This window comes from Danio rerio, chromosome 19 (assembly GCF_052040795.2).
Source record: "Danio rerio strain M-AB ecotype USA chromosome 19, GRCz13ab, whole genome shotgun sequence".
Taxonomy (NCBI): Eukaryota; Metazoa; Chordata; class Actinopteri; order Cypriniformes; family Danionidae; genus Danio; species Danio rerio.
The window spans coordinates 8,950,899-8,976,235 of NC_141039.2; the positions used below are offsets into that span (position 1 = coordinate 8,950,899).

General features: G+C 35.7%; 1 protein-coding gene across 2 annotated transcripts; it reads left to right on the forward strand.

The window, feature by feature from the left end:
* Positions 1–2,638: 2,638 nt before the first annotated feature.
* Positions 2,639–24,528, forward strand: nuggc.2 (nuclear GTPase, germinal center associated, tandem duplicate 2). 2 transcript variants are annotated; one of them, NM_001442600.1, is made up of 22 exons: positions 2,639–2,819; positions 6,920–8,567; positions 9,225–9,433; positions 9,551–9,605; positions 10,055–10,140; positions 10,821–10,877; positions 10,976–11,084; positions 11,171–11,402; positions 11,527–11,706; positions 15,597–15,791; positions 16,312–16,490; positions 16,575–16,614; positions 18,482–18,556; positions 18,631–18,727; positions 18,833–18,969; positions 19,062–19,235; positions 21,186–21,334; positions 21,938–22,067; positions 23,014–23,122; positions 23,310–23,443; positions 23,580–23,664; positions 23,912–24,528. In NM_001442600.1, exons 2-22 carry the CDS (start codon positions 6,961–6,963, stop codon positions 23,968–23,970), a joined length of 4,098 nt encoding a protein of 1,365 aa, NP_001429529.1. In that variant the 5' UTR covers positions 2,639–2,819; positions 6,920–6,960; the 3' UTR covers positions 23,971–24,528. The 2 variants fall into 2 exon arrangements, with proteins under 2 accessions (NP_001429529.1, NP_001076534.2); NM_001083065.2 differs by lacking the exon at positions 6,920–8,567.
* The last annotated feature ends 809 nt before the right edge of the window (positions 24,529–25,337 follow it).

Consider the following 25,337-nt stretch of genomic DNA (forward strand, 5'->3'; position numbering starts at 1 on the left):
ATCAAATGCTAAACTAAAAAAAAAAGTGTCTTCAGCTGTGACCTAAAACCCTCTAAAGATAACAAATTTGGGTCTACTACAGCAATTCTGCAGTCATCATTTGATATCTTTTTTGAACCTTAGAACAGTCAACAAAGACTGATTATCTGATCTAAGTGACCTGTTGTTTGAGACCCTATACGAGCTCACTGATCATTTTTAGGGAAAAGTTTTAAAAACCAGAGATAAAATCTTAAAATCTATCCTGAACTTGACTGGAAGTCAGTGGAGAGAAAATAGCACCGAAGTGAGGTGTTCTCTCAAACCTGTCAGTAGCCTAGCTGCAACATCCTGCACAAGCTGTAGGTATGCAAGTTGTTGCTGACAAATACACAGTGAGTTGCAATAATCCAATCGTGAAGTGATAAAACCACTTAATAGATTTATTATTTAGGTCAGGTACAGTTGAAGTTAGAATTATTTATTACCCCTCCCCTGAATTATTAGCCCCCCTGTTTATTTTTCCCCCAATTTCTGTTTAATGGAGAGAAGATTTTATCAACATATTTCTAAACATAATAGTTTTAATAACTTATTTCTAACAACTGATTTATTTGATCTTTTTTATGATGACAGTAAATAATATTTGACTAGATATTCTTTCTTATTTACTTCTATACAGCCTAAAGTGACATTTAAAAGCTTAACTACAATAATTAAGTTAACTAGGCAGGTTAGGGTAATTAGGCAAGTAAATGTATAACGATGGTTTGTTCTGTAGACTATAAAGAATACAATTAGCTTAAGGGGCTAATAATTTTGACCTTAAAATGGTTAATAAAAAAATTATAAACTGCTTTTATTCTGGCCAAAATAAAACAAATAATACTTTCTCCAGAAGAAAAAAATATTATCAGACATACAGTGAAAATTTTCGTGCTCTGCTAAACATCATTTAGGAAAAAAAAATAAATAAATCAAAGGGGGGCTACTAATAAACTTCAACTGTATGTGTATAGTAAGTAAGAGTGCTTATAGTTTAAAATGGTTAAAATAATATGTCTAAAACGGTTATGTTTAGCTTTAGCTAATCACGATTAGGCAAGGAAATCACTTGGTACTGTAGTTCTTTTGAAAACCTCAGGAACTGATAGTACTGCAAAATCTGCTTCTTTACAAAAGTTATAAAAGAGGAATTGAAATGCTGAACGCAGAAATTGATCCTCTGAAATGGTATGAGGTTCCTGATTCCAAATTTAGCAAACTTGCTTGAAAGATTACAGCAACAATTGCTGCTTTAGAAAGAGCTCCTGGCCTCATGGCAATATAAATACCTGCCAAAAGGCAACTTAAAATCCAGAAAAAGTAAATAAGTTGAAAATTAATCTGTGATTGTGATCAGTCACATAGTTGTATGAAAGTGAAAGGTCTGTTCTAAAGCAGCTAATTAAACAGCTACAGAAATGCCTATTGTGCCTATGGTCTTGTTGGAAAACCGTTCATTTGTTCATTCATTCATTCAGAAAGGCTCTCAAAGCATGCATCCACGACCAAAATGCAACCTCCGGTGAACAGTATCAGCCTCGAAATGAGACGCAGATTCAGAGTTCCCTATGAGGTTATTTATGAGCAAATAATATTAATATTATGAGCGTAAAAACATTAGGTGAGCAGGTTTACATTCTAACCCTGTGTCCTACCACGCTACCATATAATCTATTTAATACATATTCATCCTCTTTAAAATTATTAAATGTAGATACTCAATCACTGATATGTGTTGATTTTGAGTCACAGTTAAGTTTAATTTCAAATGGTTTATTTTATTTTCAAGATCTGAGGTGAACTATCTGCTGCTGCTTTTAAAAGTATGGCAATAAATGTCATGTGAAATGGCATTCAAACTCACATTACTAACATTAAACACTGAATACAGCACATGAGGTGTACCTGAGGTGATCATTGTCAGTTTTCTGTTGTTCACCTGTGAGAAATAGAAGCCGTTTCTAATTTGAGGTGTTGGTTATGACAAAAACTCCTTTTAATATGGAAAATATTCCTCATATCGCGTGCCCTTGCTTTTATTTAAATCAACACCGATGGTCTTCAAACTGGCAACTTGCGCTTGTGTTTCTTTTGATCCAGGAATGTAATACCTAGTTAAACCACTGGGTGTCAAACTTACATACTGCATCAAGTCAAATTGTGTAACGCTGCATTTTACTGTAATTAATGGTACAGTCATTGCAACAGGGGAAACAGTTTATATAACATTTGTTATACTGAAAAAGGGTATTTTCTCTTTATAACACTGCTATTCCCATCACAACCTCTCACAAGCCTATTTATTTATTACTTTTTGGTAAGAGAAAATTTTACAAAGGTGATTTTAAAAACTAGATGCATTTAGACCTGTATAAAATTTGTCTGAAATGACCCCCTCATGAAAATACAGCTGAAGGGAACACCTCACTTTTGTCTGCACGTTATTTCCTGTTCACTAAAGCATCTGCTTCCTGCACGCATCTATCCTCTTAGACCAAACCACTTATGGTAAAGCTTTGAATGCTCTACTTAGTGTTATGTTTTGAGTATGCAAATCAGATTGGGTAAAGATTTTGTTGTACTGCCCATAAAGGATTTTGAACTTCCTCCATCAAGCAACAGTATGTCATAGTAGAGCACTGTGTCTGTTTGCTCGAGCATCTACTTGGCAACCCTCCATTAGTACTGCGGTGCATCAAGGGATTCTGCTTTCAAAATACCACATTCTATTAACATCCTGGGGGTCATCTAGAACATAAACAAAAGACACAGGAAGGCATAATTTTTGGCCACAGGTGAGTTATTTCTTATTTACTGTCACAGAGCTCTGATTTTGAAAACATATGAATAGTTCAGATGCAAAATCCTCTAAGTGGCATCAGAAATGTTCTTCTAAAATGAGTATTGTTCTCAGGCTCCTGTATGTAGGTTGAGTAGTTTACACAGACAAGTCATTTACATTGATTTAAAGTAAACTGAACATAAAGGAGGATGAGAAAAATGCTCCACTTAGAAGCTTTTGCATCTGAACTATCCAGAAACAGAAAATAATTAGAAAGCGTTAAATAAATAACGTCTCCAAGGACATTTATTTTTCATATTTTTCCTCCCTATTCTCTCCTGGTCCTATGGCATGGTTTTATTTGCTGTACAATGCTTTGTTGTTATTATATATATACTTTAGTGTGGGTATTTTTGTTGCGTGTCAGGCAATATGTGTATGTGTTGTTATTATATAGTTTTGTGTTTGTTAATGGTGACTTGCATTAAGGTTTGCTTAAGGATTAATTCGATTTTTTTCATTTTACTGTTACATTGTGTAGTGTGAAGGATGGTTTGAGATATATCTGGATTTTTTTATTGAGGACTGGCAAATTATCTCTGTGCTTTGTAACAATTGTGGCTATTTACTTCCATTTTAACTGAGTGAGGTGGACCCGGTTGCCCTGTGTGTTTTTTATTGTTTCTGTTCATCCCTTTGTTGTCCTTTGCCACACTCATGTATGCCCATGTTAGGCAGGGCTGTGCGATTTCCATGCAGCTTTAAAGCATACAGTGCAAAGGCGAAGCTCTTGATTCATGTGCACATATCACATGATACGACTGGTCAGCAGCAACTTAACTGGTCATACTATGGCTGTTTCTCAATATGCGTTTCTTCATGGAAAAGCATTTATTTGATAATATTCACATTCAAATCTGTTCTCTTTGCATCGTGAAACGTATAGTCTGTAAATGCTTGTGTGCATGTTATATACATTGAAAAGGGAAAAAAGCAAAACATCATTGTATGAATGCAGTAATTTTTAAATTATTTTCCATTAAAACATGCAAAGGTCACGCGACTAACAGGAAGATCGTAGCATCTCATATCTCACAGGATGCATTCTGTGTGCTTGTAATCTTCCAAGTTCATACTTTTGAGGTAAGACCATTCTGGCCATTGGAGAAATAGTCGTGCCCAACTGAGCCTGGCTTTTCTCGAGGTTTTTTAATTCTTCACTTTTGCTAATTGGTGACGTTTTTTTTCCTCACTGCTGTCGCCACTGGCTTGCATGGTTCAGGACCAGTCGAGTGAATTTTACACACACAGAACTAAATTGAACTTTAACTCTGAACTCTGGACTGACACGGTTTCAATTTACTGTAATCTTCTATGTGCAGATGCTTTGACAGAATCTACATTGTAAAAGCGCTATAGAAATAAAGATGAATTGAATTGAAAGAACACAAGTCTATTTTCTGCATTCTTGGTATTGAGAAACAGCCTATATGTGTGAAATCAACATGACACTTCCCCTTGATCTCTAACTAATTTAGTGCTTCAAACTAGACTGCTAACCAGATTCAAATATGAAGTCATAAGCGATGTGTGTGCTTGTGTTTATTGCTAATGGCAGCATGATGGTATAATCTAATCAAAGAGCCTAATGTGTGGAGGGAAAGAGCGTTCACATTTTACCGGAATTGGAACTCCATATTTCGTGATGTATCGACGTCGATGCGTTCAAACAAAAGATCCGAACCCAATGCCATTCGTTTATTTGACTCTGTGTATTTTTTTAAAGAATCAATAATTTAAATAAAACTTTACCTGTGTGGATGAATCCAGCACAAACATGGGTCTCTCAGTCAGAATAATGGCCATGTTTATTATCATACATGCTTAGAAACAAAGGTACAAAAGCTGTCATAAGTGTGGTACCTATTCAAAATACATGCTTTTGTCCATATCACTGTCTTAAAGTCACATTTTAGTACCTAAAGTCTACATGTTAGTCCCTAAGAAGTACAATATCCTTTAAAACTGTAGTAATATCACCCAGAGTGTGGATTATGTTTCAATTCAGTACAATAATATCATAAGAAAACATTAGCAATTGGTACAGATTTCCAGAATCACCTTTGCTTTTTGCATGCAAGAATCAGCTACTTAAACAGGATGTGGCAACTGTGGGGAAGCATGTACACGATAATCTACCAAGCAAGTGTCAGACAACACTGCTGCATAACTCTGGACTTAACCATTGAACATAATATGTAGGACATGTTTAGAAAAGAATCAAATCAATTCAAATCACTTTGGATAAATAAAATGGGTAACACTTTACAATAACAGTACATGAATAATGATGTATTAATATGTAATCTAAACATTAGTTTATTATAAATTAATGATGAGTTAAGGTATGCACTAATCATGAAATAACTTTAACTACAACATGAGTCACATGAGTTCATGTGTGAATGACGGCTACCTTAATTATTTGTTAGTACATGATTGTTTGTTTATTAATGTATAAATTACCACATTAGTTTATGCTTAATTTAACCATGATGAACTCATGATATGTTAATGTATAATTATGTTGTGACTTTACTTGGAGGGGCGCATCATCATTAAACTATTCTTAACTACACATGAACTCCTTATGCTTGTTCAACTAGTGAATTTACACTGAATAACAATAGAAAAGTGTTCTGTCAACATCAACATGATCAGGAGTTCATGAGTAGTTAAGGATGAGTTAATAGTGATGTGCCCCTCCAAGTAAAGTCATGACATTAACAGCTCATGAGTTCATGTTGGTTACATTTAGCTTTAGGGGTGTCACGATTTCGATTTTTAATCGTAATCGATCAAATTTATGCTCAATTTCGATTATTGAATCAAAAAATAGAATCTTCGATGCTGCCACGCCCCCATATCACGTCAGCTTGGCTTGCCAAGCTGGAAAAAAACATGCTTGTTGAAGTGCTTGTTAAACTGCAGAAGCAGGAGACCCGTCGAGAGAACTTAAACCCTCTTCTCTTTCAATGAAGTCGCCGGTGTTTAAGCATTTTGGATTTCCAGTGAGTTATGTTGACAACGTTCGTGTTGTCGACAAAAAAAACACAGTTTTGCAAGCTCTGCTATGTACGTATTACGTACGGTTCGTCCGATAGACAACACAGGCATCGCGATCCTCCGCCCGCCCCCGTTGCAAATCCGCTCGCTAAAAGTACACACTCAGGCCCTGTTTACACTGTCTTTGTTTTTAAATGGCATTTTAGAACGACAACGATTTGACATCCACAGTGGCGTGTAGCATTTTTGAGCAGCCCTCCTTACTCTCTACCTCTGAAAATGCACATCACGTGACCACACAGACACAGATGCACACACAGCCTTGCGCTCCAGACAGCGAGTCCAGGCAGTCAGAGGACTGCTTCAATCTTTCACTCACTTGTACTTAGTCATTTTAGCAAACACCTCAGATACTGTTGGCTGGTTCCTGTTGGTTGTGCGTCTTTTTTACCGACGCCATTATAACGACACAGATCACTGCCTATTCCCGAATCCCGCAGAAAAAGTGATTGACAGGTGGTAATTATTTGTGGATCTTGCCTTTATTCATTTACTGTATGATTTGTTTATGGGTAAAACAAAGACCATGCAGGTCAGGTAGTTTAAACGTTAGGCTACAAATAATTAATTGGTCAATAATTAATTAACTATTTATAATCGAATCGAATCGTACCTTTAGAATCGAAAATATAATCGAATCAAGGATTTGTAGGATCGTGACACCCTTATTTAGCTTAAATGTAAATGTTAATTAATACATTAATTAACAACATGTACAAACAAGTAATTAAGGTAGTCATTATTTACACATGAACTCATATGACTCATGTTGTAGTTAAAGTTAATTCATTATTAGTGCATACCTTAACTCATCATTAATACTTTAAAAGTAATGTTTAGTTTACATATTAATACATCATTATTCATGTACTGTTATTGTAAAGTGTTACCATAAAATGTCTAATGAAAATATCAGGTAATCACTCAGATTACAAAGGGTAAAACCAACAAACATCCCATCCTCCATCAATATTTGTTTTTTAACAGGGAATGTGCTAAGCTGAGGATCTTGTGAAAGCTGATCTGTCATGGATTCACACACCATTAACTTCATCACCTGGAATATTAACGGACTTAAGCAAAACAAGTATCAGAAATTTCAAGAACTTCAATGCGCTGATGTTGTTTTCTTACAAGAGACACACATTGGAGCAGGAGATGAACATGTTATAGAAGGTTTAAAAGATGAGTGGAATGTTTTCTATACAAAGTACAACTCTTCCAGCAGTGGAACTGCCATTCTCGTCAGAAAGAGTCTAGATTTCAAATGTTTAAGTGTCGAGAAAGGTCATTGTGGTGAATATGTATTGTTGAAATGTGAACTGGAAGGTTGCCTGTACACTCTAGTGAGTGTTTATAACCATCAGACAGACACAAAAACGCTTGATAATCTTTCAAGATACCTGCAGTCAATGACCACAGGGCTGCTGGTGATTGGTGGAGATTTCAACACATTCCTCAATCCGTTTATAGACAAAAAATGTACAGGGAAGATGACAAAGAACAGAATGCACAATAAACTGATCTTATGTGTGGAGAATTTCATGGAATCTCTTCAGCTGGCTGATGTGTGGAGAAGAATGAACCCTGTAAAGCAGGATTTTACATTCTACATAAGAGATCGTCCAGTGTCCAGACTCGATTACTTCTTCATTCCAGATGAATGTATGTGGCGTGTAGGAAGTTGTGAAATCATGAATTTCGGAGAGCTCAAAGATCACCAACCTGTGTCTTTAGAGATCAACAGTGTCTATTTCACTGCAAAAAAACAATTTCACTGCAAAAACATTCTTTTGACTGATGAAACCAGTTCATCACAGTCTGAAGAAAGCTCACCTGGAGTCAGTGAAGTTGACATTGTGTCAGCGGTTCAGTCACTTCAAGTGTCAGACACTGTAAGACCAGACGACATCCCAGTGTCCTCCTATAAAGACAACATCCGGGATGTAATTCCACACATAAAGATGCTCTATGGCAAAATCCACAGGGGTGAAGTCAACTGCCCTGAATTGTATTTTCAAGATCCACAGGATGATATTCCTCACTTTTTAAATGCCGACTACCTCATCATTGCAACTATTCTGGCAAGACGTCTTAATTATTTATTGAATCCTCAGTCAAAGGGGACAATTAAGGATACAGCAATTGTTATGATCACTCCTAAAACAGTCTGCACTGAAGCAATGCTCTGCTGTCTAAAGGATGAAATTGAGGACTCACATTCAGTTCTTTATCAAGACTTTCAGCTTGTGGAAAAAATCCTCAGAGATTCAAAATTCAAAAAGTGTCAGGGCTGCCCACTGAAGCCAGTACTCACAGCTTTAAAACTGAAAAGCTGCGCCTTAAAGTTGTGTAAGAATTTAGAAAATTATGCAGTGCATGTTTTCAAGACAAACGTGATCATTTGCGTCCCATCTGAAGACCTAGATGAGATACTTGCTATGGAAAGCAGCAACAATGAAGAATATGATATTATGACATTATACAGAGGACAAAGTGTTGAGGGTAATGAGTCTGCAAGTGAAGATTATGATGGACTGTTGGAGGACACAGAAGACAATTCACAGTGTGAAGACAGCGACAATGGGTCAAATGAACATGAGGGAAAATCTAAATCGATTGAAAGTGATGGAAGGTGGGGATTATACATCTCGAAGATGATTAATAATATTTAGGAGACTTTATTATGAAAAACATAAAACACACAATGGAATTTTGGGCACTTTCAAGTGATCCTCAGCTGTAGTGATCCTCCTATGTCTACTGTATGCTGTAATGCATTAGCACAGTGGTAAATAAGCACAGTAGATGCTCATAAAATGCAGGTGATCTACTAAGAACAGGCATATTTTTCTCTACCAAGAGATAACCAATGCAAATTTATAGTAATTTGGTATGGTGTACTTAGTCACCTTTGATTAGTGGATAATCCAAGTTAAAATGTGGACTGTTAAAACCACAGTAGGACAAAAATGAAGAGTCCGTCAAGACCCAGTATCATGCAACTCAGCCTAGTTGTGTGCTCCAAATTAGCTTTTAATTCTTGAAGGATTTAAAAATAACATGGGAAACAATATGTTTCAATGTTCCTCTGTCATTACATATAAATGCATTGCTCGCTCTCTTGTGCCTTTAACAGCATCAACACATGCTGCCATTTCATGTGCAATACTTAAAACTTTTTTTTTTAGGCATTTAAATATTGGCATAATATATGTATCTGTGTGCATATGAGAAGTGTTCTACAGTTTTTTCAAGTTTTCTTTAATAATGAATTACTGATTTACTGCAGGACCACCATGTATGCAGTTGTAACCCTAGAAAAATCAGAAGAGGTGATGGTGACAGCATCAAACTGGTTGAGCGAAGGCAAAAAACAATGTTACTGGCCTCCATACAAATCATCAGAGAAATTAATGGAAGCTGTTCAGAAAGGATTAGCACCTCAAACAGGAGAGAAATCTTGGGAGAAATTAGCTGTCCTGTTTCATGGAGAATATGGTACCAGTTCCTAATTTAATCTGTTTAAATATTTCATGTATACTGAGGCCCAAAAGACAATCAACTTTTACTCTCATTAGGTTCCCGATATTAAAATATTTTCCTTTCTTACTGCAGGCACTTATGAGGAGGCCAATAAAAAACGAAAAGAAATGAATGAGCAGACAGAACAGTAAGTAATATATATTCATTGTATTTAAGTTGGTATAATACATGTAGTTTTTTTTGTGCTCCAACTGCACAACTCGGCTTTAAAACCTGGTCTTCAAGTTAGCTAAGCATCAAGCAAACAACTATCTAAACTGCTAAATGATACATTTGTGAATAACATAATAGCAGATAAAAACTGAGAATACAAATGACGCTGTACTGTAGTTATATAAATGATCTGTTGAGGACAGGTCTTTTTTTTTTTTTTTTTTTTTTTTTACAATTTAGCAGATTTTATTCCCCCTGCAAATATTTAATTTGGTAAGAAGTGAACACCTAACTTACTATTGTGTGTTGAAGCTTTTAAACCAAGTATGTTACAACTATCCCCATGTAAGGTTGTTTATTATTCCCTCCCAATGGAAGCATTGGTTGTTATTTATTAGTAATATTATTGTTTGATATAAACAGAGCAGCCACAGCAGTGAATCAAGTAACAGGAACCTGTCCACAGTCTCCTGGGCCATCTCAGTCAGGAATTTCACAGAATGCCAGTGGTAGGTCAAATCATTTTATATTTACCACACACACTTGTACTGCTATCTTTGAGGGGGCTTCCCATAAACATAATGATTTTTATTCTGTACAAATTGTATATCTCCTTACCCCTAAACCCAACTTTCACATGTAACATTTTGCAGTTTTATATTTTTAAATAAAGAATTCAGAGTGATTTATGAGAGGATTTCTCAAGGGGAAAAATGTCCCCACAGGGTCAAGAGTTATTAGCATTGCTATACTTGCGGGGACAACTTTAGAAATACAAGTCACACACACACGCACGCACGCACGCACGCACGCACGCACGCACACACACACACACACACACACACACACACACACACATTTGTATTCACATGTGGTATGTACTATATTGTAGAAAAGAATTAATTCTAATCATAAAAACCATCTTTATAGATGGCCTTACGAAAGTGAATTGTTATAGTGAATAAAAACAAACAGTTACAGGTGAGTTTCATGTACCTGCAAATATCAGGAAAAACTATTTAAAAAATAAACAACAGACTAAATTCATTAGGACATTTCATGTTCTTTAACTTGTTTGATTAAAACATCCACTGAGTGTTCAAAAAATAAAAATAAAAACAAATAAATCAAATAAAATGATCAAGTTGTATTAAGTACAAAGCTGACGTGTTTTCATTCTCTGATTTAGGCACAAAAAGAAAACGTGAATCGAGAGATTTACTGATCAGTGCTAAATCATATTCAGGCAAGTCATTTTTGTATTATTTATACCTACATTTATTATGAATGTGTGAATTTAGTATTAATTCATCAATCTCATATTGAATTCTTATACTTTAACAGATATAGAAATATTGAATATAGCAAAAAAGATCATGAATGAAGTTGATGATAGACTTCGAAACATTACCAGCACAGACCAAAAAACAAATGAGATAAAAAACACCATTTTGTAAGTACTTTTAAATCATATGCTGTGAATTGTTCTGCTCAATTGTAAAGTGGTGTTTAGTTACTTTTATCTGTATCATGATGTAGAGATTCCATTGCAAAAATGAAGGAGATGGACAAAGACAAAAGAAGAAAGGAAACCATTGGTGTTTTTGGCAAAACAGGAGAAGGAAAAAGCTCTTTATTAAATGCAGTGTTGGGATTAGAGGGTCTGCTGCCATCTGGTAGTCTTGGTGCCTGTACAGCAGTTATTACTCAAGTGGAAGCAAATCTGGAGGACTCTAAATACATAGCTGAGATTGAGCTTATCTCTAAAGAGGTTCATCTATCTATCTATCTATCTATCTATCTATCTATCTATCTATCTATCTATCTATCTGTCTATCTGTCTATCTGTCTGTCTATCTGAAATAATAAAGTATTTTATTTGTGTTGTTTTGCAGGAATGGGAGAATGAGATTGCTTCCACTGATGAAAGGACTGATACAGATAACGAAAGGATAATTGCAGTGTATGGGGCTGATGCAGATAAGAAATCTCTGGAAGAACTTAAGAAAGATGCCAAATATGCTGAAATTGATCAATTTTTGTCTATTGGGAAAAAAACGATTTCACACTCTGAAGTAAGGGCAAAAAAAAAAAAAAAAAAAAAAAAAAAAAAAATTAAATATATATAAATATATATAAAAAATATATATAGTGCAGTCAAATGATTAAAAAGTTTACTTGATTACACTCTTTTTGCAATTAACCATGATTAATCACAAAATGCTGTATTTCTTACAGAAATACAAACACAGGCATGTAAGTGCCATTTAAATTTCAAAACAATCCATGCCAATAACAAACAAAAATGCTTTCCATGTTGGATTCTTAGAGGACTATAAACACACACACGCGCGCACGCACGCACGCACGCACGCACGCACACACAAACACGATCGCGTTCATCAAATTTGCTTAAACTAAGCGTTCTAAACTATAGCTGTATTTCACAAGCAAAGATTCTGACACATCAACGTGAAGCAAACACTTTACAAAACCGGGGAACACATTAAACTTAAGGAGGAGAAATGGGCTGTCTTTGACAGCTTGCGAATTCATCTGGCACTTTCATTCACATGGACACCAATACTCAGCTGTGATGATTAAGATAGTATTAATTAAGAGTCTACCATGTATACAGCGATTTTTAATTACCTTAAAGGATCACGTGGGTTCCGAACTGCGGATGTTTTTCTTTCCGTTCGCCATGCGGCATCAAATTCCATTAAAACATCCTGAATGAAAATATGCTGAATGAGAGAGAACTGCTGAACTGCTGTTAAAGTCTAAATATAAAAAAATGAAACACCCTTATCCATATTTCTTTGCACGTTAAACACACACAGGACCAGAGCAAGCTGAACTGGCGCTCTAGGCAAACGGCAATCACACCGTTTCATTCATATGGAAGGCCGAGGACTGTGAGGGTAGGGTAGGTGTAGCGGATTAATGTGAGGATTACTATTGTGATTATCGCTCACTATTCTGCCTATTCTGCTGCTTAAGGCGGCCGCCTGCCGCCTCTATGGACGCGCCGGCCCTAAACACACGTCAGCCACAACAAGAAAAAAACAAAAAACTGCAACTGCGTTATTTGCGTTATTTTTTTTACGCGTTAAATATTTCAAATTAATCACGTGTGTTAACGCGCTAATTTTGACAGCCCTAATACATATATATATATATATATATATATATATATATATATATATATATATATATATATATATATATATATAACCTTAGCAAATATTTTTCTCATTAGATATTTAAGTGTTTAAAAAATATCGTCAGATTTTATGAAGACAGTGATTTTTTTTTTGCACTGAAAAGGTGTGAACAGTTTTGCCTACAGTACTTTGTGGCTGTGTGTTTGTAGAAGTTTCTCTTTCAGATGAAATTCTTTAAGGTAACACCTTATTTTGATGGTCTTCCTGCTGACCATGATAAACGTTAAATACTAGGGATGTAACGGTATCAGAATTTCACGGTACGGTAATACCTCGGTATGAATGTCACGGTACGGTATTTATTGAATCAATTACAGGAAAAAACAAAACTTATGAAAATACTCCAAAAAAGTGCCAAAAGTGTCAATAACATACAAATTAGCCATCTATCTGTAAGCTTTGAAACAGGAACTTCAATTTTAATAACAAAAAAAATATTAAACCATGTAAAAAATAAAGTTTCAATTTAGTATTGTTGAAAACTCATCACATTCAACATTTAATCAGCCCATCTACCCAGATGAGAGCTCTGCTAGTCGGACTTCTCATCAAGCATCTCCCGCTGGATCTAATCTCACTATATTTATTAAACGGGATATTTCATTTATCTTGTTGTCTTTATCTAACGACATATTCCCTGACTTTGGTCATTGGAATCTATTACTTGTTCTCAGGTAACGTGTTTTGGCTGAGCGCAAAGATAAGTTAATGATTAATGTAACCACGTACATTCTGTATATTGACTGATCGCTTGCCTTTATTTCCTATAATGTATAAACTTGTTGTATGTTATACTTTTAAAATGGCCATTATCGATTCTTAAAACTGATACTCAGCAAAAGAGAGGGTGTGTTTCGTATTTTCACTGAAATTGAAAGGAGGCAGTTGTTATCGGCTCCGTTTTGTTATAAATATCCACACAGTGAAGATGACGCTCATATATGCAGCAAGACGCCTCAACATGTCTGCTGTCTAAGTTGCTAATATTAAAATGAAAATAGGCAGTTCCTTAAATTATGTTTACATTTTATTGTTGACAAAGTGAAACAACGAAGCCAGGGTGATGTGAATGAAGTTATAAAGTACACTGTTCCCTTTGAAGATTTACCCGTGTCCTCGGTATAATCTGCTTTTCCATATCAAACTGAGAAGAAGAGACTGCAGCCTTGATCAAACTTGCGAAGTCTGAACTTACACGGAGAGAATGCAGGACTGAACTGTGTGTGTTAGGCTACTTAATATTCAGGAAAAGCCCCAATCAGAGAGGCGAATGTCTGCAGCCCCGCCTCCGTTTTCAGATGTCTCCGTTTTCCATCATCCACACTGAGACGGAGCAGCAGCGTTTCAGAATGAAAACGGCTTCTCCAGCGTTTTCGAAACGCTCCGTTTTCGGCGCTCGAGAACTCCGGCGTAGTGTGGACGGTTGGCGTAACCGTAGCAAAACTTATGCGTTTTCAAACTAAAACGCATTAGTGTAAACGGGGCTTTAGAGTTTTCCAGTTCTTTTCATCCCCGCTTCCAGCAGCACACTCCATTTCCGCATTACTGGATCTGTAGCGACAACAGACCGCAAGGGATGATGGTCAAGCATGGGCTGATGGCAATTGTAGTTTTCGTTACCTCCCGTTCGCTTCATTCGCCTGAGCAAATTTTCTCAGAAGACCTATAGTTTTACCGAGTCATGCGACTTCGGTAATATCGAAAAAAATTAATATTGCGGTATGACGGTATTTACAATACCGTTACATCCCTATTAAATACTTATGCTTACTCTCATCTTTGTAGTGTCTGTGGATTGTTTTGTGAATGTTTTACATTATTAAAACATCTACAACGTGAACATCTAATAAACTACTGGTCAGTAAAATTTTACAAGGCAGAGAGAGGGAATTTGGCCAGGAGATCGGGGTAACACCCCTATTCTTTACGAGAAGTGCTATAGGATTTTTAATGACTACAGAGTCAGGACCTCACTTAAATATCTCATCTGAATGATGGTGCTCACAGACTGTATAGCATCCCTTTGACTATACTGGGTATCAAGACTCAGGCCACATGTGGAGTGACCCCTGTTGGTCTCACTAAAACCACTTCAAACAGCAACCTAGTCTGTATGTATGTAGTAGTTAATTCTTGCTCACACTACTTGATTTTAATCCCACACAACATCCAGAGACTCGAGGTACACGGGGTGTATCTCATCTACCCTCACTGCTTTGCCATTGCAGAGCTTGCAAACTACCTCAGTGACTATTTGCAGATGATGTTGTGCACTGGGACAGATAGCCTTAGAATGAAACACGACCAGTCTGAGAATCAACATCTCCAAGTCAAAGGTGGTGTGCCATCTCTAGGTTGAATGAGAGTCTTTACCCCAGATGGAGGAGTTCAAATATCTTGGCGTTTTGTTTACGAGTGAGCGAAGGGTGGAACATTCAATTGACAGGTGGATTCTGTGCTGCAGCAGCAGTAATGTGGTCGATGTGTTGGTCCGCTCTGGTAAAAAGGAGCTAAGCCGAATGGCAAAGCTTGTTTGAACTTGTATGGTCAGCGGACTATAGGGGGACAATCAAAATAACGTTTTACTCATTTAGTTTCATTGTTTACAAAATAGGCTAAAATATTATAGTAAAATATGATTATACTAGTAATATACTCTAAATTTTGAAATATTCAATGTATTTCTGAACTTTTATCTAAATAAAAAACATCGACACATATTTAATTTCTTACAACAGGTCCTTGACTTTGACCTTGATGTTAAATGTCACATTCAGCAAAGTGAGTATAGTCCTGGTGGCTGGTACTGGCCGCTTGTGAAGAGTGTGACCATCAAGATTCCAGATCGTCAAGAGCTTCTGGAACACATTGTACTTTTTGATATTCCTGGCACTGGAGACTGCAACAAGATCCGAAATGATCTGTGGAAATCAGTAAGTACTACACTACCAAATATCCTAAAGATCATTTCATGATTTACCTACCATTATGTAATTTCAAACTATTATAACTTTTCATCTGCTTCATTTGCTGGGAATGCAGAGAATTCACCTCAGTTGTGTCTACCCCTTAATTTCTAACGTTTCATTTAAGGTGAAAATTCACTTCAGAGTGAAAAACATCCAACGATTAAACTAGAATCTGTGACATGGTGCTCCATGTTTGGTGTGAATGCAGCATTCCACTGTGAACAGCCCAGCTGGCATCACCTCGTGTAGAGCATCATATTTTAAATATTTGTATTGCTTCCAAATTAGAAACCACCTCATGTGCATTTTATAACTCTGAATCTGATGTAACTGTGTCTTATTTTAAAGGCTGTAACTGTTCTGTTGAGGTCACATTTGAGCCACACTTACATACATTGAGGCAGGGGTGCAGTTCAACATGAGTGTGTAATGTAGAGCAATACCACTGGTGTTTTATTCAGTTTTTATTTTTCTAATTCCACAGAAAGTGAGAGAGTGCTCTTCTGTGTGGATTGTAAATGGCATCAGTCGAGCAATTAGTAGCATAGAGCCATGGAGCATAATGGAGCACTGCATGCAAGACTTGGGACCAGGAGGACAGTGCAAAACAATAAACTTCATCTGTACCAGGACTGATGACATTAATATAAAAGAATATCAAAGGTAGGAATATAGAAATTTTTGTCAATGTTCTACATTTCTACATTATTAAATCAAATTTATTAATGTATTTTATTTTTATCATAGATCTGCACTGCCCTCTGGAGACCAATTTACTTCAGGGAAGGTCTGGTACATTTACAAGCAAAAATGAATATGTTTTTTGCATTGTTGAAATGCAGTTTTCCTGCTTATTCTCGAGCAGCTGTGATCAAGTGATCAAGTGTAGTCTAGGGACATCATGCTCAGCCACCTCAGACAAATAGAACTTTGAGGGTGCTTTCACACCTACACTTTTGTTTCGGAACGTGTCTCGTTTGCCCAGTTAGCGCGGTTCGATTGGCATATGTGAACAGGGCAATCGCGCTCTGTTCCGCGCCAAAGTAATCGCACCGAGATCGCTTGAATGAGGTGGTCTCGGCTCGATTGAAACGAACCCTGGAGCGGTTCGATTGCAGTGAGAAAGCGATCCGATCCGAGCACGGTTATATCACTGTGTTTTATGGATATGTAATAGGCTTACGGCTATATGAAGAGAGAATTATGAGTAGGGCGGGAAGTTTCGTGAGTCTCCGGATGCCCGCAAACGAGTGATGATCTCCCGGTAATCTCGCATCTCTCTCCCAGTCCTCAAATAGGCATCGTCACGCACCCTTCTCACCCCTCCCCACCGTGTCTCTCCTCAGACACGTCACGCGCGCGCGCGCACCCTGTCAATCACCACCAAACCACCACCTCTCCTGACAGCTGAGCGGGACGCTGCAAAATAAACCCTGACACTCTGACCAATGTAAGGAGAGTTTACTCGCACGTGACTTGTTTTAGCTCTTTTGGACCGATTAGAAACTTTGCAGTGTGAAAGCGAACCGCTCCAAGAGCAAAGAGCAACAATGTAACAATTTTAATCTCTGTTTCGGAACAACTGAATCGATTCACAGGTGTGAAAGCACCCTGAGTCAACTCCGAGAAGAACAACCTTCTCCTTATGTAGAGCTTTTTACAGTGCTGCTTGAAATCATGCAAATCCCTAGCAGAATCAATGAATATGTGAATATCACAAGACAGAAAATAGCTTAGTTTATTAGCATAAACCGCTGCAAAAGTTGAAATTTTTTAATATTGTTTTTGTTTACCTCAATGATATACATAGAGGAATGTAATATACCGAATTACATTTAAAATTTGTGTAATTTGATTACTGTTACTAAAGTCAAAGTAATTGCATTACTTATGTTACAAATATAATTTTTAGAAGAAAAAAAAAATCTTTTTTTACATCAGGTTTTCCGCTGCAACATCAATTAATGAGCATGCAGTTTTAAATTGCTGGAAAATGTGAGCTCTTAACAACTTTTGACTGCTTTTAACTTGACCAGCAACTTATTTAAGCACTTGAACAGAAAGCATTCCATGACAATACTCGTCACCAAAAAACTCTTTTGAATATGTCAAGCTGCTGTGATCAACCCATTGTAATGTTTTTTAGTGAATATTAAATTACTGAAAGTGCTGCAGTTTATTTTGTATCTAGGTATATTTGATATAAAAATCAATTAAATCAGTTAAAGTAATCAGATTACTTTTTTCCAGGAGTAGTCAGTAAGTTGTAATCTATTACTTTTTAAAGCAACTTACCCAACACAGTACCTGCTGTATGTCCTTTGTAGTGGCCATTCTATTGGCTTTCATACTGTTGTAAGGAAATTGGTCCACTGTAAAAGCCCTAATTTAATGTGTCTGTTCTCTCTTTCTGGGCTCAATAGTTACATAACAGAAATATGAATGACTTACTAGAAATGGATTGCTCTATAGAAATGCAAAAATGACTGAGTTTACTCTTGGGCTAATTTTACAATGACAATTAGTTTATATTAAAGACGCCTAATTTGTGTGTTAAATTAACACACACATTAAGAGTCTTTCATATAAACTAACTGTCACTGTAATATATTATTACACTATTACCATATTATTAATATTATTTTTTTTTTCAGAATCTGAAAACAGCATGCATACATCATAGGAACAAGACTGCAAAGGATTCCGTGAAAAACAAGTTTGAAACCATGGTATAATTGTGAAACTGAAAATTATTATTGTTAATGTAATTCTTATTCTTATCCTTATCCTTGTTCGTACTCAGAAATCAAAAGACTTCAGAAGATTCACCGCTGATGTTTTTACTGTCAGCTCGAAGGCATACTTTGATGCAGATCTTCAGATGGATCAAAATGAAACTGGTAAAAAATTAAGTGAACCTGGAAAACAAACGTTTTATTTATATGTCTGTTCATTCTCTTTTCATTAAATCATTGAACTATAAATATTCTTTCAATTATCTGTAGAAATCCCCAAACTGCAGGACCTTCTCAAGAACACCAACAAGAGCATCAGGAGGGAACTGATCAGAGATTATGTCAATCAAGCAAAGGGAGTTTTGTTCTTCATCCAAAGTATCAAACTGGATACAAATGAAGGAATGGTACAGAATTGCTGATTGATCATTTACAGATGTCTGCTTACATCAGTTAGTTCATTCAGTAATTCACTGCTGCGTTTCCTTGTGTTGTATAGGCAAAGCTTAAAGCCACAGTTTGTAAAGATTACTATGAGAGCCTTGAAAAAGCACTGAAGGAACTGAACAGTCGGTTTGATTCACATTACAAGATCATAGAGCAATGTTTCTCAAAAGGAGTGGAGAAATCAGTGGAACAGTGTGTCAGTACCACAAAGCCTGTGATTGCATCTGTAAGTGTGATTCTGTTCAGTGAAATATATGAAAGACAGAGGTGTAATGATACATTGAAATATCGGGAAGCATAGAAATGTGCTTATGCTTATCACTGATGTAAACAAAACGATTTGCCATTTTGAGCTTATTGTAGTCAGACATACAGTGCATCTGCACAATATTCATAGCTCTTCACCTTTTCACATTTTTTTATGTTACAGCCTTATTCTAAAATGGCTTAAATTCATTTATTTCCTCAAAATTCAACACACAATACCCCATAATGACAATGTGAAAAAAGAGTTTTTGAAATTGTTGCAAATTTATTAAAAATAAAAAACCTGAAAAATCACCTGTACATCACTATTCACAGCCTTTGCTCAAAATTTGTTGATGCACAACTGTCTTCGGGAATTTTTGCCCATTCCTCTTTGCAGTACCTATCAAGTTCTATCAGGTTGGATAAGAAGTGATGGTGTACAGCCATTTTCAGGTCTCTCCAGAGATGTTTAATAGGATTTAGATCTGGGCTCTGGCTGGGCCACTCAAAGACATACAACGAGTTGTTGTGAAGCCACTCCATTAATCTTTGGGCGGTGTGCTTTGGGTCATTGTCCTGCTGGAAGATGAACCGTCGCACCAGTCTGAGGTCAAGAGCACTCTGAAGCAGGTTTTCATTCAGGATGTCTCTGTACATTGCTGCATTCATCTTCCCCTTTATACAGTCTATTCATGCAGTTCCTGCTGCTAAAAAACATCCCCACAGCATGATGCTGCCACCACCTTGGTATTAGCCTGGTGATAAGTGGTGCCTGGTTTTCTCTAAACGTAACTCCTGGCCTTCTCTCCAAAGAGTTCAATTTTAGTCTCATCAGACCAGAGAGTTTTGTTTCTTATGGTCTGAGAGGCCTTCAGATGCTTTTTGGTAAATTCCAGAAGGGGAGTAGCTTCCATCTGGCCATTCTACTATGCAGGCCTAATTGGTGGATTGCTTGACAGATGGTTGTCCATCTGTATGGTTCTCCTCTCTCCACAGAAGAACGCTGGAGCTCAGACAAAGTGACCATCGGATTAGATGGCCGGCCAGCTCTAGGAAGAGTCCTGGTGGTTTCAAACATCTTCCACTTACGGATAATGAAGACCACTGTGCTCATTGGAACTTTCATAGGGCAAAATTTTCTCTGTAACCTTCCCCATACTTGTACCTCAAGACAATCCGGTCTTAGAGGTCTACAGACAATTTCTTTGTCTTCATGCTTGGTTTGTGCTAAGACATGCACTGTCAACCCTGGGACCTTATATAGACAGGTTTTTTAATTTACCACAGGTGAACTCCAATTAAGTTGCTGAAACAACTCAAGAATGATCAGTGGAAACAGAATGTCTTGATTTGGTTCGCCCCAACTCTGCCCATCATTCTTACTCCCTTCTCAGATGCTATGGTAGGCCAAATCAAATTTACAATGGGCCAACTTTGGCCTGCAGGCCCTAGTTTGAGCATCTCTGCTCTAGACTATATATAATGCTGATTATAGTAGCATTATTAAAATCAAATGTCTGATTTTACCAGTGATAATAAACTCTTTATATGTAGTCCACGACAGAGTGCAAGCATACATGTCCAACATAATTAATAAATCATCTATAGAAGGACTGTCATAACTGTCCTGAGCAATGAGGACCAGGACGAATCTAAAGTCTATTCAAGTCCACCTACCCAAGTCTTTAAATAAATGTAGCATTTTAAACAACATGGCCCTACATGCTATAATAGAATACTGAGAAAAAAACAAACAAAAATACTGATATTAAACATTTTTATAGCATAAATTATTGTACTGTGAGTTCAGTATTGAGATACGGCTCGAATGAAGAGTTGACTGTAACGTCACACCCCCAATGAAAGATAATGTTTTTTACTTTCAGGACTTTCTAAATGTAATGCTTTGTTTTGTATTGTAAATCAGGTGAAACCATCAGATAAAACCCTCCAGGCTTTGTGCAAGAACAAAGGATATTACTGGCCAAAAAGCAAGGATGCAGCTGTAGATCTAAACAAGTGCTTGGCTAAACACATCTACGACAACATTGATGAGGAGTTCAATTTGATATTTCCGTAAGTTTTGCCATCATTCCCTATTCACTATACTGACAGTTTTTGTCATTTTTTTTTACAGTGATAATTAAACAGTACGATGACAATAAAAAAAGATTACAAGATTAAAAGTCAAAATTTCAATAATAAAGTTGCAATGTTACGGAAATAAAGTCAAAGTGATTGGAGATTAAAGCAAAAACATAAGTAAATATTACAATAATTATTTAAGTTGTAAGAATAAATATTTTGCAAAATTTGGGAAAAAATAACTAAAGGGGTGCAAAAGGGGTGTGAAAGATTTAGTTAAATCCTACTTAAGGTTAGGATTTAGCAATAAAGATATTCTTTGTCTTTTGGCGCATCAGAACAAAGTTCAGATTTTTAAAAGTGGCACTAATAAGCTGTCATAAAACAGAGTAAATACCCTGAAGTATAATCATATCTACATTAGTGTTTTTAAATTTATTTGTTGTAGGTGATGACATGTACCACAAACTAATGGTTAAACAATGGTTCCCACAAGTATATTAAAGAATAATTCATGTTCTGAACAATATGATAACAAGATTTTCCTTATTAAAGATTGTAATATTCTATGTTTTGTTTAATTCATTTTATTAGTGTTGATAGTAAAATCAAAACAGGGAAGTCGGTGCAAGAACAGATCGATAAGTTCAGTATCATTCAGAATGGCACAGTTTACCCTCCATCTTCCATGCTGTACCACATTCAGAACTTCATGAAAACAGAGGTGAGTTGTAATTTCTATTTCAGTTCATTTATTTATCATCTATCTACATGAGATTGACGTCATCCATTCGTGACACTTGACTCTCACTATTTTGCATTCTGACGTGATACCTCACAACAAACATAAGCAGACTGTAGCTGTAATTTTGCTCACAGCAAGCCTCAATAATAGAACCAGTAGAAAGAGCTGTTTTGAGATTTACCGGCACTGGTTTGTCAAATTTGATTGGGGTTTAAGTTCAACGAAGGATGGTTCCAGAAACCAGGTAAAACAATACCCCACTGAAATAGCTGTGTGATCCCAATGGTAAAAGCATAAAAAGTTAACCGACATCTCTCATAGACTCGAGCCAGAATGACGTTAAGATTGGCAGAAATATATACTGCGGCCTCTGGTAGATTTATGAAAAAAGAGACATATGAGAAAATGTGCCATATTTATGTATATTTGAGATTGTTAAAAATGTGACCTCTAGTTGATTTGTGAAAACAAAAACTTCAAGAAGTTGTAGTACATATTGTTCGGTTATCAAAAATGTAGCCCTGGGCACAAAATTTTAATTAGCCTGGGCTGTGCACATGGCTCCTGAACAGCATAAAAAAGAGAAATAATGGATTTTATTTTATTTTTAATTGAACTCATTGAAAAAAAGTAAAATGTGTTAAAAGCTAAACATTTTTTTTCTGTTATTTTTTTTATTGCTGACGGCCTAAAGTTTAATGTTAAGAATGTTTTTTTTCTTTTGTATTAACTACATTAGTAGTAAAGTGCCCATTCTCTCTCCATACTCTTTTTTTTTTTTTTTTTTTTGCAAATTGAAATATGGTCAAGCTAAATATTAATACAAAAATACTTATAATTACTTTTGTAATACAATAATAAGAATAGTAATAATAGTAATAATATTAATAATGATAATAATTCATTTGTTTAACTTCATGAAAAGGAAACCAAAGTGAAGACATTCCTCAAAAGAGATGTTGTCCATAGAAAGAAAAAAATCTACTCATCGATCCAAACAACAATTCAGGATCAAATGACTGCTGGCTATAAAAGTAAGGACATGTAAAACACATAATAATGTCAGATTTTTAAACTGTTTCTCACATGGTATTGTATAACAAAACATCTGCTGGCTTTAAAATAAATCTTTTATAATTAACTACCATTTTATCCAGACTTCTGTGTTTGTGTTGCATTTATACTCAGAATGTGAATAAACATTTAATGTTGCCTTTATAGAAGCTGCGGAGAAGAAAGGAGTAGGAGCCATGGGAAGGAGAGAGACCACAATAATAGAAACAATTGAATTGTTAAAAGACAGCATGTTCAAAGACACAAAAATACAATTTCTGAAAGAGTTCAAGTCTGTGACGGTAATTGTATTTCAATATTCTTTGAGCATTTGCTATTTGCTATTTCTGAAAATATTTATAAACGATACAAAACAATCAGATTTTTATACACCTTAAGTACATACAGTGTATGTTTTTTCTGTTGTTTCCATCAAAGAGCGATATATGCGAGAGACTTAAATCTGAGTTGAGCAGATCAGTGGAGCGCTCATTCTCACAAAGCAGCAAAGCTTCCCTGATGGGTAAGGGAAAATACCAATTTAAGAATAATTTTTTTAGCAATGAGTACTTGAGAGTGATTCTGAATCCTGTTTTTGCTTAAATCCTTTAAACACAATTCACTATACAAAATATTTTCATTATAATATTGGTGTACATGTGTCCATATTGCATGTTTTAGAATATATCCAATATACCTGTAGAGTAAATGTTGCATACAAACAGCTACAAATGATTAGAAAGTCAGACTAATAAATCTTCCTTTTCTAGATGTCTCGAAAGAGATTGAAACCCTGGAGACATTGTCTGAACACATCGCAGAAATCTGACTAATGTCAACATTTTAAAGCAACGGCAAGAGAGAACGCATTTCAGCATCTCCAGTTACTCGAGAATTAAACCTTTTGGTTAATATCTACTGTTGATTTAAAATGTGTCTGTCTAGTCACATAAGACTTGATATATATAAATGAAAGAATACTTTTTTTTTTGATGTGTAGTTTTGTTTTTAATGAGATAGAGCTTAAACTTGCAAAAGTAGCATACTGAAATGAATTGTACTGTTTGTCACTTCATATGTACTGTAACATGCTTGTAGATTGTGTGACTGATTGTGATAATGTGCAAATGTTAAATCTAGCTAATACACAATGAGAAGCAGAGAGGGTGATCATTGATTTTGTAGTAAACCATTTCGTTTTCTCAAATCTTTTAATATTTTATTTGACGTTTCATAACAATGTATTGCACACAAAATAAATGAATAATTAAAACAATGCAGTAAATCCTTAAATTGCAGTTAAAACATGAACACTGACAGCTTGATATGAATTAATGTAAACATTGACTAATCATTGAATAAAAAAAAAAACATTTGATTTGCAGTTATTCAGTATTTGTGTGAAGTTTTTGAAATGGCTTACTTTTAACATGTTTGCTGAGTAAAAAAAATGTTTGTGTGTCCTGAAAACAGTGTACACAATCAGAGTATATACTGTTGCAAAGACAAATAATAAAAACAGTGCCTTACAAACCAATGCCTACAGGATAAATCAATACATTTAGTATGAAGCTTAACAAAATACTTTTGAACCAAAGGTTAAGGTTCTATGTTAGTTCAACTCACAGCTTATTTTGACCTTGTGTAAACACTGAGTGTTTTTAGGCAATTGCTTACAAAGCTATTTAGGTAAATTCAACTATTTGGGTTGAGTTTACCAGTTTCCTGCACACATACTTTGTCCCACATCGAAAAGCATATTGAATGTCATATACGGTAAATATTGGGTGAAGAGATTTCCGACTGCCTACAGAATTTGAATGTTGTGTGATAGTAGAGCACTGAATCTCTGTTTGCCTGGGCATCTACTCAGGAAACCATATATTTGAAGCCATATAGCTGAGTTTGTTCTTCCGTTTGTTTTTTGTGTCGGAAGATTAGAACATGCAAATAATTAGCCATTTAAAAGAAACTCCTTATTAGAGGTAATTAAATTTGTTATATGACTATCCCGTAACTGTTTATTAGTAATAGGAACTGGTCCTAAATTTTATTTATTATTATTTAAATTATTATTTGCCCAATTGGACAATTTTTAAGTTACATTGTAAAGGATTAGTTAAGATATATCCAGCATTCTTCAAAAGGAGAGACAAATTGACTAAATCAGTCAGCTAAATACAAACTACATCCCCT